The 19,749-nt window shown below is 38.2% G+C and overlaps 3 protein-coding genes across 8 annotated transcripts in view; 2 read left to right on the forward strand and 1 right to left on the reverse strand.

The window, feature by feature from the left end:
• The window catches only part of LOC100370428 (uncharacterized), a 35,662-nt gene extending 29,756 nt beyond the window's left edge, over positions 1–5,906 (forward strand). For both annotated transcript variants that reach the window (XM_085507929.1, XM_002738928.3), the window contains 3 exons: positions 1,556–3,152; positions 3,574–3,800; positions 4,760–5,906. In XM_085507929.1, coding sequence (XP_085364055.1) covers positions 1,560–3,152; positions 3,574–3,800; positions 4,760–4,967 — 2,028 coding nt within the window. In that variant the 5' untranslated portion in view covers positions 1,556–1,559 and the 3' untranslated portion in view covers positions 4,968–5,906. The remainder of the gene's footprint in view (positions 1–1,555; positions 3,153–3,573; positions 3,801–4,759) is intronic.
• A 4,012-nt stretch (positions 5,907–9,918) lies between these two features.
• LOC100370575 (uncharacterized) lies at positions 9,919–15,995 on the forward strand. The gene is made up of 3 exons (XM_002738929.3): positions 9,919–11,412; positions 11,989–12,209; positions 15,727–15,995. The coding sequence occupies exons 1-3, from the start codon at positions 9,919–9,921 to the stop codon at positions 15,932–15,934; spliced, it is 1,923 nt and encodes a 640-aa protein (XP_002738975.1). The 3' UTR covers positions 15,935–15,995.
• Positions 15,996–16,729: 734 nt separating this feature from the next.
• The window catches only part of LOC100370729 (protein scribble homolog), a 111,501-nt gene continuing 108,481 nt past the window's right edge, over positions 16,730–19,749 (reverse strand). For all 5 annotated transcript variants that reach the window (XM_085507931.1, XM_085507933.1, XM_085507934.1 and 2 more), the window contains one exon: positions 16,730–18,776. In XM_085507931.1, the coding sequence (XP_085364057.1) occupies positions 18,667–18,776 (110 nt within the window). In that variant the 3' untranslated portion in view covers positions 16,730–18,666. The remainder of the gene's footprint in view (positions 18,777–19,749) is intronic.

The following is a 19,749-nucleotide window of genomic DNA, read 5'->3' on the forward strand; positions in this document are numbered from 1 at the left end:
ACCAGTCAATACTTGATTTTGCTCGTTTACCTGGGAGCAATACTAAAACCGATTAATAACATACATTATTGAACATGACCAACTCAGATCTGGTAAATCGATTACCATACTTCCGGGTTTTTGTCATTTACATATTCTCGGCAGACGCGAGATCTCGAAATGCGTCTGCGTCAACTTGAAAATGTACTGTACATTTTGCGTCGTCGTCTTTAATAGTACTAGAAAATATGCGTCTGCGTCAACTTGAAATAAAAAGTGCAAAGTCTCCTAGGGGGACTCATTTTGCGTCGATAACTTAAAAAGTGCAAGTTGCGTCGTCTACTAGGGGACCCGTTTGCGTCGACATCTTTGAAAATGAAAAGTCGTCGTCATCTAGAAATTAAGTGTTAGTGGCGACTACTACAACTCGTTTTGCGACAACTGCTAATTATTTAGCGACGACTGTGAATAAGTTTATAGCCATGTATACCGGGTGTATATAGTACCACATTGGTTTCCATGCATGTGTCATAGTGTTGTGTTGGTTGTGATATGTTAAGAGGCGCGCGATGCGTGTCTGTGGGTTGTTGTGGGGTGGTCGCTGGCTATCAAGTTAAGGAGAGTTGTCAAAACTGTGTTGTCAAAAAGATCGAACCGATTTATTGCCCGTGTGTGATTGAAATTGGTTAAACAACTCCAGAAGTTTAAACTTTTTAGTCTGACGGGGTTCACAAAAAAATGTTCTATTCGGCAGCCCTGCCAGTAAACTATTACGACGTACGAAAGCGTGAAGTCCTCATCACACGCGCCCTATATACACTGGGGTACATACCATACTATTTTTTGAAATATACACTCTTGCTTCCGCTAGGAAAGGGGGACGATTTTTTTCTCGCACGTTTTGGATGAATCCATTTCGAAATCGTCATGGTTTACCTAGTTACAACTTTATATATTTTTATATTTTCAGCGCCCTCTATTGTTTTCAGTTTGATCTGTGGTCGCCCGTCTATATATTCTATTCTAACAATGACGCCCCAAAATCGCGTCTCCACAAAAGGGTGTTTCATTGGGACTCGTCACATGCAAAAATACAAGAAAACATTATATGAAAGTTTTCATAGCACAAAAAATTGAGAGTATCAAAATATAATGAACAAAACAAAACAAAACAAAAAGGAAAAGTACTTCACAGGGGTATGAATAAAAACACAGAAAAGCTTTTAAAGCGAGGGAGTCGTCACCTGCGCATGCACCAGATGGCCATAGCGTGTCATTGTTCACAAACAAGCGTCTACCTATGAGCCTTTGCGTTCAGCGAGTGTTGTTATTGTTGCTTGGGACTCAATTCCCGCGCGTGCACAGGTGACGACCCTCCCGCTTTAAAACAATGGATATTAGAAGTTCTCTTCAGATCTAACGGTAAGGAGCTCTATAGTTTACCAGAACCGTAACTAAAAGTTTCATGCCCTATATTGAGATTAGCTTTGAGGACATGGCAATCTGCCCGACTTGCTGATTACTGATGTATATCTTTCAGTATCTCTCATTCAGTCGTTTTCTGTTTTTGTTTCAGAAAGATGGGGAATCGACGGAAATTGGTTTTAATGATACTACTGTCAGTGTTGACGCTTCTAGTATTGATGTATATACAAACACGCCCTCACAGTATCACTGTGGTGAAGGCTGGTAGCAGAATACAAATATCGCACATTGGTGGCGATCAGAGCAATGATAATGCTCTCAATGATAGACATGGGTTGAACTTGAATGACGCAACAAACGAGAGATTCGCCATGACAACATTTGTAGCAGATGTGCCTGAGCGGGAAAAAAGCAATAATGACGCCTTAATAGCCGACAGTGGCGATAAGCTCGTAGAAATAGTCGGTAGAAACGTTACGAAAGATGATCGTACAACAGAGCCGAACGTTGTGGGTAAGCCGACTCGCTCGCAACATACATCACGTGATGAGTATGACATCAGAGCACGTGATGATAACGCAGTTCCTTCATTGGATAATAACACTTACCATGTGTCCAAACCTGGTATACTGTTGGATGAGGTCGTCAAAGATTCTAACGATTTCGAAAAACAAGTCGATATGATAGGAACTCGGCACCATGACGTCATAACGACCGTCGACGGTGCTCTAAATGTCAATATAGCAGGTGGACAAATCAATCCCGATCAAAACCTCCACCAAGACACCCCAGATAAGGAAGAAGATGGCGGTCAGCAAGGAAACGACTTACATGTTTTGGACGTTGGGGAGATGGACAATGGCCAACAAACAGAAGACCATTTTAGAAAACAAGCTTCAAGAGAATTTTTGGACCCGGATGTTAATAACGATCACGTTGCCAGGGAGATTGTTGATTTAGATGAGTACAAAGAGAGGAGAGAAAATCAACAGAACAGACGCACGTATGATTGGACGGTTCATATTCCTCGGTCACGTGGGTTCGCAGAGCCAGCTCGCACAGCCCTGTACAATAAGATTGAAGAAGATAGTGTGACGGAAACTGTACCAACTGCCCCACCTGCTCCGAAGTGGCTGAACTCCATTACGGAAGGCGAATTTAAAACGCTCGTTAACGAGTTCGGAAATGATGATCTTCGTTTTGGGGATGACTTTCCAGGGTGGTTTAGCCGTACAGATATCATTCGTATGGAGAAGCTGTCAACCAATGACGTCATTGATGCCTTTGAGAAAGAACATCACCCGCGACTGCGTTTATTGATATTCAATAACACGGGTAGTGATCCCATCCAGGTGTTCGACGCTTGCACGGACCAGTGCGCCGTACAGAAGAGCATCGAAGACTGGTACGAGATTGTCGCGTTTCACTTAGATCGGGTGCTCGGGCTAAACCGGTCATTGCCGACGGTGGCTCGCATAATTACCGCCAAGCCTGGTTCAATTTTGTCGGCGGACAAACGCTTCAGCGATGGGTTGCCACGGCCCGTTATTTGGTGGGACCCTGATATCCAACACGGTGGAGAGTTCATGTTTGATCAGAATTCGCTTGATTTAAGCTGGACGGACTACCAGAGAGAGTTGCGGTATAAATGTAACTCACAGACAAAAACGTTGCGTGATTATCATTGCCGAACCAAGATTAAGAACATCGAGTGGAGTAAACTTGCGATGTTTGATTTTCTGTTGCAGGTAGTGATCACGATTTGTGTCAATCGGCAATATAATTGCACGCAAATGCGCATGCGCATAGTTCATTCCAATATATGCGCGCGCGCATTTGTGTAGTTCATTATTTTAACAAAAGAATACTATATTTGTGTGCACAATGTTTAATACACTGTGAATCTCCACTCTTGGAAAAAAATCGTGAACATGGCCAAAACATTATCATGCAAGTATTTCAGGCTGAGTCGTCCTCCGTGTTCCAGAGTTTCGCATAATTATAGCACTTGCTGCTACATTGAAACAAGACGTTTTTATTTGTAATTGAAGAACTATGATTAGTTGTCGGGGTGGGAGGTATTGGGTATACTAGTTCAGAATTTGTTAAGGTGTTCGAGTAAAATTTACTTTTTTGCTTATTATAATATCTTAAATCTCCAAATGTCAGATTCACGATCGGCTTGATAGGAACTGTTGCGGATATGACGACGATGAGGGCGAACGATGCATGGTTAATGGGATGCATGACGAATGTGATGATGTTGACAAGCAGTACTTGGTCCACATCATGGCTCACAGATACGATGCTACCAGGCTTGTCTTCATCGACAATGCTGGACACATGAAACGAAGCAAAGACCATTTAAATTTCAGACTTTTAAAAGGAATACAAGAGTAAGAATTCAGTTTAAAGCGGGAGGGTTGTCACCTGCGCACGCGCGGGAATTGAGTCCCAAGCGACGATAACAACACACGCTAAAAATGCAAAGGCTCATGGGTAGACGCCTGTTTGTAAACATTGACACGCTATGGCCATCTGACGCATGCGCAGTCGACGATTCCCCCGCTTTAATATACCTCAGATACAAATGGCTGCCCAGGTCTCGCTGACAGTGAGAGAACCATGAGACTTGTTTTTATCCTTCAAATAGTTTTCTAGTCTCTCCGTCATCGTGCTTAACTGTTCCCTTGATCTATGTAAATACGGTATTTGGAACAGCAGACGCGAAGACGAATGAGAGCACTATCTGAGGGGTTGAACAAATCTCACGGCTCGCTCTCGCTTTTAACGAGATCTCGGCGTTCATTTGCATCTATTAATTATTTATTGTGATTTTGTAATAGCAAAATTATCTGTTATTGCAGCAAATCAGCTGACCATTCGACAGCCAGCCAAGTTTCTTCTGTTCTATGCATGGTCACTTTGTTGAGTGACCGTGTTCCAAGTTAAGCTTTGGTGTTATTCGGGAACATGCGGTTCCACTCGCTACACGCCACTCAACACACGCCTCGCTACGTTGCTAGTCAGTATTTATGCACACGTCACGCATCTACTGAGCATCTCGAAAAATAAAATACTCCTCGCTCATTCGCCAGTTTTGAATTCCCTGCAATCACGTGATCTCAGACGATTCAATTAATTTCACGTTTACGGCATTTTCATTCAACCAATCAAATCCCCCCCCCCCTTACAAGTGTGGCAGCTAGTGGAGTTGTACACAGCGAGTGGTACGTCGAGAATATTCTAGGATAGTTTGATGCGAGACTGTTTATAGATGATGATCACACACATTCTGTGCAAATGTGTACAATTTAATTCTACCTCGCATTGTTTTTTTTACTTCAATTTTTAGATTTCCGGATAACTCTATACATATTCTAAGATCTGGCAAGTTTAGAGAAATGATGAAGCGTTCACTCACTATTGATCGTTGGTTCTGGATTGCAGTCGGAGGAGAAGAAGGAGTTGGCACAATTATTGATAATCTTGAGGAACGAGTGAAGGCCTTGTTAGACTATATTGATTCGGATGAAAATATACAGATAGTGCCTGATTACTGAGGTTGGGAGCATGGCTTCGAAATAGTACTACGGGGCTGACCTTTGCTGTACCTGGCTTCATTGACAGTTTATACCGAGCACAAGACAATAATGAACTTTCAATGACTCGTTGCCCTAACCTTAAAAGGTCTGATTATTTCAAACATTTGAAGAATACGGCATTTCGCCGTTACCGTATAATATGCATGCTAAAGTAGTGTATACGTACTACTTTAAAGCGGAGGGGTCGTCACCTGCGCACGCGTGAGAATTGAGTCCCAAGCGACGCAACGCTAAAACGCGAAGGCTCATGGGTAGACGCTTGTTTGTAAACAGCGACATGCGATGGCCATCTATCGCATGCGCAGGTGACGACTCCTCAACTTTAACATTTTAATGCAACAAATCGTCAAAAACATTCCAGGAAAAAGTTTATTGGAGCTTCCAAATACGTCAAGTTGAAATAACCATCAATATTCTCAATAAAATCACGACATAGTTTACGTGGAAGCCAAGTGAGGGCGTCTTTTATACCCAGTCACTGCTTGAGCTGTAGCGTGAAAGTTTACTAAGAAGTAGATTTCTTCAACTAATTGCCAAGAATTTTAATAAAATGTGCAATATTTTGAATGGGTTTCCACACCCAAAATAGAACGTTTACGATACTGAGATGTGATTTATGTTCCATGTGGCATCGTGCTTCAATGCAAAGCAACTATATATCCAACTGTGATATATAAAAACGATTTCCAAGTTCTTTGTAAAAAAAAGTTTATTTCATTTCCAGCGTAAGCGGGCGCACAAGGTATGGGTCACTATACTTCATGTTTATCAGTATGTACTGGAGGCGATATGGAGAAACGTATTTAACAAACATTTGGCCTGTATCGTTGCACACTAATTGTTCATATCAAAATACTTTGTCGAGTATTCACAATAAATCACATTTTCGTTTTCTAATTTATTTGGATATTTTTGTGTTATATTCACCCGCCAAATCAGTATGTGATTACTTCTCATAGTTCGCAAAATGGAAGCCTCATCAACACATTCCGGCACTACAGTTCTTGAAAATCTTGCTTTCGTATTTATTTCATGAATATGCATTACTATTTTATAGCGTCACGACTGTGTATTCGTCTTAACATACTCTGAGATACAATATATAGTAAACAAGCAACCTCTAGGCTGAGACAGCTCCGCTGTTAGCAATGCACATTTCAATTAAAGAACTGAAGGTATTATTAGAAAATGAACAATATGTATATTACTAAAGCAATCAGACTTGCGGTTTTTAACAAGAAGTCGAAAATATCACTTTTTACCAAAAATGTATAAAATATTCATCACAATTAGAGAATTGAAGAAATGAACAAATCTGACCGAGGACTACTCCAAGAACTTATGTTTCAAAATATAAAACATTTGGTCTAACGGTTTTAAAGATGAAGACAAAAATGTAAAAAGTTGACGACAGACTACATGCTACAGACGCTGGACGACGACGGACAATCAGTAATATGAAGAGCTCCGCGTCATCGACTTTGTCGACAGCGGATCTAACAAAAATATATGTTTAAATGTAAAGGCTGTCACTTTGCTGAATGTCTACGAATCAAGTAATCAAAACACGTCGACTTCTGTGGGTTGCAGATATAGCAAGTCATGTTTGCACCATATTTTGCGATATGCTTAATTTCGCATTTCCATTGTTCACGTTTTATTTACGTATTAAAGTTATTGCAGGTGTATGACGTCATTTTTATGATCAACTCATGAATATTCATGACACATTGAACGTGATAAGGTTCCCGTCGCGCAATTCTAGTTCCGTTCGGCGTATAGACTCCGCAGAGCGTGGACGTTATCAACACGCCCATCCTCATTTGACACCAACGTTTCATTATGCGATTTGCCAAAGTCATCAAGTTCGTGACCGACAAGATAGAAACACACGGTTCCTGTTTAAGTCAATTTTCAATTAATGTTCAGTGAAACTCGCAAAGCAACGGACACTAATCGGCGTTAATGGAATGTCGAAATGCAACCTGATGATTGAATTTAATCATGAAACGATGCCGACAAACGTTAATCGTATATCACTTAGGGCTCCCTGTTTTACGACATTGGAGTGTGTTCTATTGACACTGACATCGATAAGTCAGGTTGGAAAACCTGTCCTGTTTTTATTTTTTGGTCTTACGTATGTCTATTTCTGAACGGGAATAAGAAGTTGAATTCATTGAAGTCACTAATTTATAACTAAACCTATCCGATCGAAGGTGAGTTCGTTCTCTTAAAACAAATGCTATTGAACCCTTAATGGAAATTTAACGGTCTTTACTCGATTATAACAACTGTGATCTTTGAAATATAGAAATTCTTGCGCTAAGACAATTTTAGTCAATCATACTAAAGTACAATTATTTCCACGCGTATTTGTTATATGTTACTTGTTTTGTGCTTTAAATGATCCGTAAGTGCGAACCGGTGTCACAGAGCATTAAGGTGTTTTTATACACAAAACAATACACATTATAAAACAAAATACTATAACAAAATATTTATGTGTAGCTAATAGACCATTTTCCGTACACTGCGAGAATCACGCGTTATGCGTGAAATCGAACGTAAAAACAGGACAAACAAAGGTCACAGCGTCGTAGTGGCGTCAAACATCGCGTGGGATTCAACAAACGCTTAATAATGTGCTGTCCACATTTGATGATAGGCAATTTCGATTAAGTGAGGGTATTCGAAAGCAATATTCCTCTGTCGAAGATCGGCCGGTCGATGTGAGCTACGAAATAAAGAAATTCGAGTTCAAAATCAAATCGTTCGATTTTTGCGGCAGACGTTCGACGCGCGTCTTTCATGCACTCGCGAGATCTCGCAGTTGAACGGAAAATCACCTATTATTATTGTGTTATTTACTTTGTCATATAAATGAACTAAAGAGCAAACTGCGATTTTCAGCTCGCATAAAAATTTCAGATTTAAAAGCTGAGTCCGAGATTATGCTGCCTCGCCTGCTCACATCTGGATCGGCTGATATAAAATGGATTTCCAATTATTTAATCTAATCTCTAATCTGATTTTATTTCAAAAATTCAATTGGCGTCCTAACCATGTAGCTCCATTCGCCTGAAGTTTGAACAGTCGTCGTTAATAATATTGTTGGTAAAGATATACATAATTCCTATAAATCGCGCCCTCTAGTGACGGGACGCTTCCGTGACGTAAACATACATACATCGGTGAAGCAAATGTCGTTCTAATCGACAACTGTGTTTGGTTATGTAGTCGTTCGTCTTCTAGAATATAGTAAAATCTGTTACAAACATAAGCTGTAATGGTGGACGACATGGGCACTTTCAACGGCCTTCTGTCATCCGTATATCCTCGGGACGGAGCTACGTCACAAGACGTTCCGCGTTGCTAAGACGCGCACCACTGTACCACGTATTTCTACGTGATCTGCGCGCGCTGCTGTGGTACGTCCAGCGAAGAGACTGTGAAAATAGCTAAATTCGAGAAAGCAACACAAACTCAATTTTGAAGTAATCCTAAACAACCAAATTTATATATGTTGCACATGCAGATGTTCTCTTGTTACACTGTTCAGGGGAGTTTCAACAACCATCCCAAAGTACCGTTTCTGAAAGTTTTCGGTCTTTGTTTTCACCGTGATTGTTGCCAGGCGGTGAAAATGCCCGGATGTCCGCTCCTGAGGATAGGTTGTTGAGCACTCGGGCATTTCTGAGAAGTGCAAACTTTGAAAATGCATTCTATCAGAACATTCGGATTAATTTACATGACTGTATAAATTTAGGAAAAAGTATAATCTTCATATAATTTACTGTAGCGAAGATTTTATAAAAAAATAAAAATAAAACACAGTAATAACCTATAAATCGAGTGTACAGGTCACCAGGATCTACGATTTCTGATACATGTTTAGAAAAGTGCAGTCACGTGGTGATTGCAAACATGATTCCTGAAAAACTCACACCCAAACAAAATTTGTAGAACAGTTTGTGCAAACAAAAATTTGACGGGATTTGACGTGTTTCAAAATATCCATGAACAGTTTCGGCAGTTTGTTAGAAAAATTACACAAAACAAAGCCTGGAATTAATTTGCAGCAATTAGTTTTTTTTTTAATCACAGAAATAAAATACTAGTAGTCGAGGCTATATTGTAAAACCATTTATTTTCACTGGAATTTAATTTTACTATTTTGATGTTTTGAGCAATTTCTGACTGGGTTTTGAATTCACGAACGTCACTAAGTTTTATTGTTATAATTTTATATTATCACATGAATTTTATTTAGCGGTTTTACTTATCTGTAAAAACTGTGACTAAAAATACCTTTACAGTATATTATAATTACTGTACCACCATCAAGGAAGATATGTTTTTGCCGGTATACGTCTGTTGTTTTGTTTGTTTGTTTGTTTGTTTGTTTGTCTGTCTGTCTGTCTGTCTGCAGGATAAAAAAGTGATAGATGGATTCTCATGATATTTTCAGAAGTGGCTGCCCTTGGAAAACTAAACTCTTATCGATTGGGATCTTGTTGTCTTAGAAACAAAAATGTTTTAATTTTATTTATAGCAACTAGTGGTTTTATATATTTTGAGTTTGGCGGACCAATTTGAAGTTTAATGAACCAATTGTTTTATAAAGCATGGTATGACTCAACTCACGTCATAAACTTGTCTGTCTTGTTTGTCGGAGTATATGGTAGTAGGAATATAGGTTTGTCGGGATATATGTTTGTCGGAATATAGGGGTATCGGAATATAGAGTTGTCGGAATATAGAGCTGTCTTAACCTTTTTAAGTAGCTGTGTTCATTTTTTCTACCGTTTCACAACTTTCATAAACATTTCTTTTGTATTTAGTTCAACTCTTCTAATTCAGTCATGTTTCTCTCTCTCTTTTTTTAGAAAACACATGTTGAGGAAAGATGGTAAATCTACGTAGACGGATGTTATTCGTTGCATTCGCCATGTTGGTGCCTTTGCTGTTCACTGTGTTGAACATTGATAAGGGAATAGAAATAACGCACATCGGGGTTGGTCAGAATAGTGATATTGCCCTCAATGGCAGATACGGCGAGTTTAGGGATGACACTATGAAAGTTGGATTTGACATTGCTGGACACACAAACAGAATTGCTGCAGATGCACCTGGGTACGAACACAGCACCAGTGACAATCGCGCAGCAGTTGACAGGGTGGACAAGCTAACACGAAACAGACAAGCCAACAGTAGCAATGCCACAATTATGAAAAGGGGGCATGCGATGGTTCCGAGTGTTGTGGGTGAGTCTGAACACTCGCAGCACACGTCACTAAAGCAGCTGGACGTCAGAGCATTTGATGATGATACAATTATTCCTTCATTAGTCGATAACTCTTCTTACATGACCAATCAGGAATCATTATCGCATGAGATCACAAATAGTTCTAATGCTTTCAAAAAACAGGTTGATCCGAGAGGAAATCCTGGCATAACCCTCATTCGGAATGTTGATTTGCCAAGTGGGCAAAACAATCTGAAACAAAATCAAGATATTCACAGAAAGAAAGAGAATGGCGGTGGTCATGGATACAAGAGAAAAAATGATACAAGTAGAGAAGTTTTTGGCGTTGGAAAAGTAGACAATAATCTCCATGCAGAAGAACACGCTTCTAGGGCGGAATTGTTGGACTCGGGTGTGAATAACGATCACACCGCCAGACAAATTGATAATTTACATGAGTATAATAAAGAAAGGTGGGGAAAACAACAGAAAGGTCGTGTGTACAGATTAAGTGAAACTCAACCGTATTCCGTGAATTGGTGGGACTTGATTACAGAGGGCGAATTCAAAATCCTCGTTGATGAGTTCGCAAATAAGGATCTTCGTTTTGGAGATGAGTATCCAGAGTGGTTTAGTCGTACAGATATAATTTGCATGGAAAAGCTGTCTACAAATGATGTCATTGATGCTTTTGTGAAAAAAGATCACCCACGACTGCGTTTGTTGGTATTCAATAACACGGGTAGTGACCGACTATTGTCGTTTAAAAGATGCACGGACCAGTGCGGTATACAGAAGAGTACGAGGGACTGGTTCGAGATTGTTTCATTTCACCTGGATCGTGTGATCGGCTTGAAACGAGCATTGCCGGCAGTGGCTCGCATTATCACCGCCAAACCAGGTTCGGGCTTGTCGATGGACACACGTTTCAGCGATGGGTTGCCACGACCCGTTATTTGGTGGGACCCTGATATCAAGCATGGCGGAGAGTTCATGTTTGATCAGAATTCGCTTGATTTAAGCTGGACGGACTACCAGAGAGAGTTGCGGTATAAATGTAACTCACAGACAAAAACGTTGCGTGATTATCATTGCCGAACCAAGATTATGAACATCGAGTGGAGTAAACTGGCGATGTTTGATTTTATTTTGCAGGTAAGAAATATTTTATTTGGAGATGCAGTCTTTGGTAACTTGATGATGTAAAGCGCGGTGGTCGTCGCGCAGCGCGTGTTCGAATTTCATTTAAATAAACAATGTATTTTACACGCGTTGTATACGTCGCTATGAGTCCCATATCGAACAGGACGCGGCACGACGACTGTCACCCTTTAAAAACATGTTGGTAACATTTAACAACGTATCAGATATATTGTAACCGACGGACGTGTAACATTTCTGGCTCCACTCATACCAAATACACAAATACATGTACTTTAAAGCGGGAGGGTCATCACCTGCGCACGCGCGGGAATTGAGTCCCAAGCGATGATAACAACACGCGCTAAAAACTCATGGGTAGACGCTTGTTTGTAAACAATGACACGCGAGGACCACCTGACGCATGCGTAGGTGACGACTCCCCCCCGCTTCAAAGCGTTTACTCATGAGCGCGTGCGCAGGTGACCCGCTTTAATTAATTTATCCGGAATAACATAAATTTGTGTCAAACCAGAAATGACATATAATGCAACTCTGCAATCTATTTGTCAATATAACTCCTATTTTCAGATTCACGATCGATTAGACAGAAACTGTTGTGGATATGACAGAGATGAAGGTGAAAATTGCGATTGGAGGCACGACGGTTGTGATGACATAAACAAACAGTTCCTGGTCCATATCATGGTTCATAAATATAGTGTATCAAGATTAGTCTTCATCGACAATGCTGGCAACCACAAACGAAGTAGGGACCATTTGAATTATAGACATTTAAAAGGAATAACAGAGTAAGAAATCTCCTTTAATGTACTAGCATTAAAGGGCGGTAGTCGTCGTGCCACGCATGCGCGAGATATATGGGTCTCATATAAACAACGATAGCGACTTTGATTGTTGCGCAGAACAACGAGTACAAACGTTACCAAGCTTTAAAGTGTACACTTTAATTCGGTATTTTTTAGGTGATTGGAAAGTATCCAAAGAGTCACCGGCGGTAATTAGTGCAATTCGCGCCCAGATCTCATACTTGTGATTTCCTCTAGAAGAGCACATTGGATTGTGGGAAAATCGATGTTTATCAACACAAATGTCGCACATGCGCAGTGCGACGACCACAGTCTACTAGACTAGGCTGAGCACCCTAGAAACAAACAACACGCAGAACATATGATTTTTGCACACGATTGTACTTGGAAACAATTCTGTCCACCTGCAGTGACAAGATCCAGGGTGGAAATCTAATTTACATGCACGTAATATTAACATAGAACACAGGTTTTGAACTCGAAACTACGTATTAAAGTGCACGTCGCTGATGTATGTAGACACACGCCCAGTTGCTCCATAATGCACCCCCAAAAAGACAGCTTAGATCCTGAATTGTTCGAGTTACGTACATAGGGTTACGAACATAGTTACGTACATATAGTTACGTACATATAGTTACGTACATAGATTTACGACATAGAGTTACGTGCATAGATCTAGAGTTACGGACACATAGTTACGGACATAGAGTTACGGACATAGAGTTACGTACATAGAGTTACGTACATAGAGTTACGGACATACAGTTACCAACATAGAGTTACCAACATAGAGTTACGTACTGTACATAGAGTTACGGACACAGAGTTACGTACAGTTACGTACATAAAGTTACGTACATAGAGTTACGTACATAGAATTACGTACATAGAGTTACGTACATAGTGTTACGGACATAGAGTTACGTACATAGAGTTACGTACACATAGTTACGGACATAGAGTTACGTACATAGAGTTACCAACATAGAGTTACCAACAGAGAGTTACGTACTGTACATAGAGTTACGGACACAGCGTTACGTACAGTTACGTATATAAAGTTACGTACATAGAGTTACGGACATAGGTTTACGTACATAGAGTTACGTACATAGAGTTACGAACATAGTTACGTACATAGAGTTACGTACATAGAGATACCAACATAGAGTTACGTACTGTATATAGAGTTACGGACATATAGTTACATACATAGAGTTACGGACATAGAGTTACGTACATGGAGTTACGGACATAGAGTTAATACATAGAGTTACCAACATAGAGTTACGTACTGTACATAGAGTTACGGACATAGACTTACGTACATAGAGTTACGTACATAGAGTTACATACATAGAGTTACGGACACAGAGTTACGTACACAGAGTTACGAACATACAGTTACGTACATAGAGTTACGTACATAGAGATACCAACATAGAGTTACGTACTGTACCTAGAGTTACGGACATAGAGTTACATACACAGAGATACCAACATAGAGTTACGTACATAGAGATACCAACATAGAGTTACGGACAAAGAGTTACGGACATATAGTTGCGGACATAGAGTTAATACATAGAGTTACCAACATAGAGTTACGTACTGTACATAGAGTTACGGACATAGAGTTACCTACATAGAGTTACGGACACAGAGTTACGTACATACAGTTACGAAAATATCGACTTACACAAATTTCGAGTTAAGGGCAACATAAATTTGTTGCTTTGCTTAAAGGGCGGTGGTCGTCGCGCTGCGCATGTGCGACATTTTGTTGATTTTCCCACAATCCAATGCGCTCTTCTAATGGAAATCACAAGTATGAAGTTTGACCTGGACGCGACTTACACTAATTACACTAAAGACTCCCTCGATACCTTTCAATCACCTAAAACACGCCCAGTTAAAGCTTAGTAACGTCTCAGTTTGTACTCGTTGTTCTGCGCAACAGTCAAAGTCGCCATCTTTGTTTATATGAGAATTTATATATCTCGCGCATGCGTGGCGCGACGACAACCGCCCTTCCGTTTTACGTTTCTCGAACTCGAAGTTCAGTAACAGTTAATTGAAATTTTCCCCAGTGGGCACATCAAAGGAAACCTTCTACTTCATATCCGACCTTTCCTGCACATACCATAAGGATGAAACAGTCGTAATCCAAGTGTGACAACAAATTACGATGATGAGAATTATCAGGGTGTGATTGATCGATGCATAAAACTCCCCCACTATGTTTGATTTCGGCCACGACAATGAGCGAGATGATATTGTGTCTTCTTTTCAGTCGCCAATTTTTGATTTCAGATGTTGTTCGCCCTTGATTTCCAATCAACACATCTTACCATATAATGGCTGTATTTAAAGATGCCAGTTGGATGAGATCACCTTTTAATCTAAAAAGTCGCATTTTGGTGATTATTTCAAATTCCTAATAATGAATCTAAATTACTTTCTTGATTCGAAACATTTGGAAATGTACATAATTTTAATAAAGCAGAAATTTATCATACCAAATACGAATCATTTGTTTATTTGGTGTCAGGAATTCTGGCATCAAGAGGTATGAATTAAATAAAACATAGTTGAACTTTGGTGACCTTGCCCTTTGTTATATAATATTATTCCCTTTATCATTGTATGTTTCAGTATGAATATGCATTGTCAAAATTAATTTTGAATACAAACAAGTTTTTCATTTGATAACTTTGAACTAAACAAAATTTCTATTAGCTTCAGATCTTGATAAAAGTTTGGCACCCAATTCATAAGAGTGCTTATATTGATTTTCTGACATCTTGTTTTCTGTAAATATTTTATAAATAGGTTTGCAAATGTGTATCAAACTGCAAAAAGAATGAGTTGGTTTTGAAACCCAGTATAGTATTCCCATGGTATGGGATACATTACCAAGGATATTATTACAAGATAAATGATTTGCTTCATTGGACACATACAACAATGCATATTTCCACTGAGATCAGTGACCTTTGAATGTGTATCACCAGTGATCAGTCAAGTAGAAACTGTCAAAATATATTATCAGATTTTTTCAATTTGTGCATGATATTTCTATACAGGACATCTGTCGTTCATACTCAAGGAAGACTTTATACTGATGAATAAGGTGACCAAGTTTGATAAAGTTTGGAATAGAATTAGTAAAGTTATTGTGCACACAATAACAATTATTAACGACGACGACAACACCGGAAAGAAATTTTCCCCTTAATATACATTTCCCTTCAATCTTTGATGTTACGGGCAAGGTAACAAAATGCATGTCATGTCTGCAGTAAATGGGGTTATATTTTACGTACATCCAGGACAGGAGTATATAAAATGATTCACATAAAAACAAAACAAAGAAAGACGTGCAAATATAATAAGTTCCTTATGCAAAGTTATTTCTAGTCTTACAGCCAGTCCACAGAAATTCATAGATATGACAGGCATATATTGCAGTGATTTTTTTTTTTTTTTTTTTAAGATTTCCGGAGAACTCTATAAATATTCTAAGATCTGGCAAGTTTAGAGAAATGATGAAGCGTTCACTCACTATTGACCGTTGGTTCTGGATTGCAGTCGGTGGAGAAGACGGAGTTGACACAATTATTGATATTCTTGAGGAACGAGTGAAGGCCTTGTTAGACTATATTGATTCGAATGAAAATATACAGATAGTGTCTGATTACTGAGGTTGGGAGAAGGAAGTAACATCATTTATAGTCACCAAATTAAATTTGATTATCCAACAAAGATTGTTTTTTTGCTTTTCTGTTAACCTAGATAACAATTACTATAGTGGCACAGTCAGCTGGTATGCATGCAATAAGATTAATTCATTGATATTTACTATACTGGGGCCAACATCTTGAATATGGCTTAAATCTTTAAGAAACAAGTTGATAAACAGGTTTTCCTACAAAATCTCACACAGCCAAACAATTTTCTTGAATAACATTAAAGCTATCGCTAATGAAATATGACCATAATCCTTAGCAACACCTCACTTTACAGGAAGAATTTGCATTTTCCTTTAAGCCAAGATTCTTGTTCAACTGTAAGGCCGCCCACAAATTGCCTCCTGATTTGGATGACGATTTTGGTTTCTCCCGTATATTGAGTATCAGCAAATTAATTTCATTTAATATCATTTTACGATACGTAACTGTACATCATTATGTTAAGTATCGATACTACTAATAATTAATTGTAGACATATTTTTGATACAAAATAGAACATGGTTCCCATCAAGAAATGTTTGAAATAAGTTTTAAAAAAAAATGAAAATGGCCACCAGTCCGCCAATAAGATCAGATGACGCAAACTATCACATGACCCATGCCGAGGACTTTCAGAAGCTGATGCTATGCTCTCTGACAAGGACAAGTTGAGTTCTTGGTTTGGGTTAAACTGTGAATAGAAATATTCATGTATCTTGCACATATACTTTACTTGAACCAAAAATAGACAACATGTAACAACTATGTACAAAATATGAGAAAAAGTTTTTTTTTATTATTATTATTTTGGCATGGATTACAAGTGGAAAATAACTCAGTATACAGTTTTTTAACAAAGTATGAGGGGAGAATGTTATTAGTTAATAAAATTCTCTGTTATTTGGAAACCTTTGTTACATTAAAATACAATAAAAAGTTGCCCAAACTTGGAAAGAGGAGCGAGTTGAGACCCATATTGCTAAAAAAAATGAACATTTAAAAAAAAAAAAATTCTCAAACACATGACCTAGTTTCGAATGTTCTTTTAAAATAAATTTTGCATAAAATTAACATACATGACATATACACAAATAAATACTATTTGCATAAAATTAGCATGCATAATTGTCATTGGCTAATCTGGATTTGCATGTATAATGCAAATGATTATCTTCATAATTTAAAAAACAAACAAGTTTATGGCGATGACAGTTATTACAAAGATGTCATTCAGCAACAAAGACAAAATTCAAATTAGACAATGACAAAGTACCGATAGTAAATATAAATTTCTGTTCATATTGAATTTGATTTGGATTGTATTGTCCATTTCACTTCCAGTGACAAGTCAGAACAACATGGCTGGAAGTCAGCTATTCCTCCACATTTCCTAGAAACAGCCCCCCCCCCTCCCTTGATCCCAAAGAAGATTATCAGTTTTAAAGTCCTTAGAAAATTAAGTCTTTCTCTGCTGACAAAACTCTTCTATTTAAATTTATAAAATTCAAAGCTTTTAACATTTCAAAACCACATATAAGGGGAAAACATTTGCTGACTTAGGGTGCCTTGTTCACCAACCAGTGACAATTGGCCGATTGTCATTTGAATAATTTATGCAACATCGGTCTCAACCAATAATAATATAATATGCTGTACACCTGTCTAGTTTGATATTACATAGCTTCAATCATAAAATGGATTTACAAAAATGGCAAACTGTTCTTTTTTTTTTAAATAAAATATTACAAACATGATTTATTTGCCAGCAGTATCAGTAACATCTTCCCACTCGTCCTCAGACTAAAACTCAATATAGTTAAAATTTCATTAGAACGCATTAATTTCAAACATCAGACACTGAAAGCAGTAATAAAAAGACAGTTGCAACATTCATCAAATATAGCAATGAATGAATTAAAAAAATTCACAGATAGTGGATTCGACAACTTGTCCAGTTCAGTAAAAAACTAATAACTGTACTAGAGTGATTACAAGGATTCAAATTAAAATACCATAAAAAATGATAATAGTGTTTTAGATCTTGAAACTACGATCCAACAAAGGGATCTTAAAAATTACAATACTGATTAAAATCTAAATGAGCACTTTTCCAAATATTACAATACTGTTGAACTATGACCTTCTCACCCACTGATCACAGAGAATTAAAAACAAAATACATTATCTAGAAGGAAAAAGGTCAAAGTTAAAGTTGAACTGCCAGTCTGTACAAAATAGTTTTCACAAGAAAAGTTTTACTACAAATTAATCCTTCAAGGCAAGTCTTTTTGCTTCTGATTTGTCATGGGTCAGATGCAAAGCAGAGACGTTTCATTTTATTCAGAACATTACAATACTTTGTACAAGAAACACTTTTTTTTTAAAAAACTACCAAAATGTCCGAGTAATACTCGTTACGTAACTAGAACAGAATTAGTGATGAAATGAAATATTATCTACATGAAACATGAACTATGACTGGTGGTCAACCAAACAGCAAATGTGATTGGCTAATGAAATCACCAATCACATTCCATGTTACATAAGTTAAAACTAATAACCACATAAAAATAATTTACATATTAACTTTTGCCAACAAATGGCAAGGTAATAAGACACCATGATACCAGACCAACCACCCACTGTCCCTCAAACTACACATTGCTACCTAAAACTAATAAATAATGTAACAAAAATGGGCCGGCTAGGTCTTGCTTTTCATCTTTTTATCAATATACTGGTTTCTGTCACTGTTTACAATATTGTTTTTTATTTCTAATGCTTTGTCTTCAAAGGAGGAAGAACAGGTACTTCCTGCAACAAAAACAAAGAAATGCAACAATATTGGTAAAGTGCTTTTATGTAAAAATAGAAAAAAGTTAATGACAATGATTATTACTACAAGCAAAACTAGACACACAAACTTTGAACTTGGCCAAGTATTTATATTAAATCAGAATATATAGTAAAATAAAAACAGTTGAATAAATATTTTTTGACTTATTGCACTAACAAGCCAGAGATAACATAACCGACGACAGACACGGCGGACAGAAACTTTCCTTTCCTATACCTTACCCTTCCTCATTTATGATTCGGGCAAGGTAAAGGTGAATGTTTCGACAAGAATACCTAATGTATTCACAAAATCATTGCAGTTATCGCAACCACTGTCACATAGTGGGGATTGAACTAACCCTGCACTGCTTAAGTGCAGACTTTGCCGTGTTCTTGTGATAACCTCATTATTATACATCGTTTTTCTACTTGTAGTACTAATTTAATGAGAGATGGCAGCTTAAAACATTTTACGCTGTGCAAAGGTTTACGGTCACCCTATAGCGATTATGTGTGTAATGTAAATAAAGAAAATTGTTGGAATGCCAGGTCAAAGATGACTGTTAGTGAAGTTTTGGAATGAATGCAAATTTTCACAGAACAGTGAATTCTGTTGTTTTCAATTCCCACTTCTCAGAGACGGAGATACATCACAGAACATTTAATGTTATTTAAAGGCGCACCACTGTACCATGTATTTCCATGGGCTCTGCTCAAGCTGCTGTGGAACACTGGTTGAAAAGCCGTCGAAAATAGCTAAATTCAAGAAAACAGCACTAACTCAACTTTGAGGTAACCCTGAGCAACCAGATTTATGTTGCACATGTGGGGGTAATTTTGTTACACTGTTCAGGAGAGTCTCAACAACTATCCCAATGTACTGTTTTCTGAGATTTTTTCGGCTTTTGCTTTCATCTGTGATGGTTGCCTAAAATACCTGGATGTCCGC

The sequence above is a fragment of the Saccoglossus kowalevskii genome, chromosome 14 (assembly GCF_978046115.1).
Source record: "Saccoglossus kowalevskii chromosome 14, keSacKowa6.1, whole genome shotgun sequence".
NCBI lineage: Eukaryota > Metazoa > Hemichordata > Enteropneusta > Harrimaniidae > Saccoglossus > Saccoglossus kowalevskii.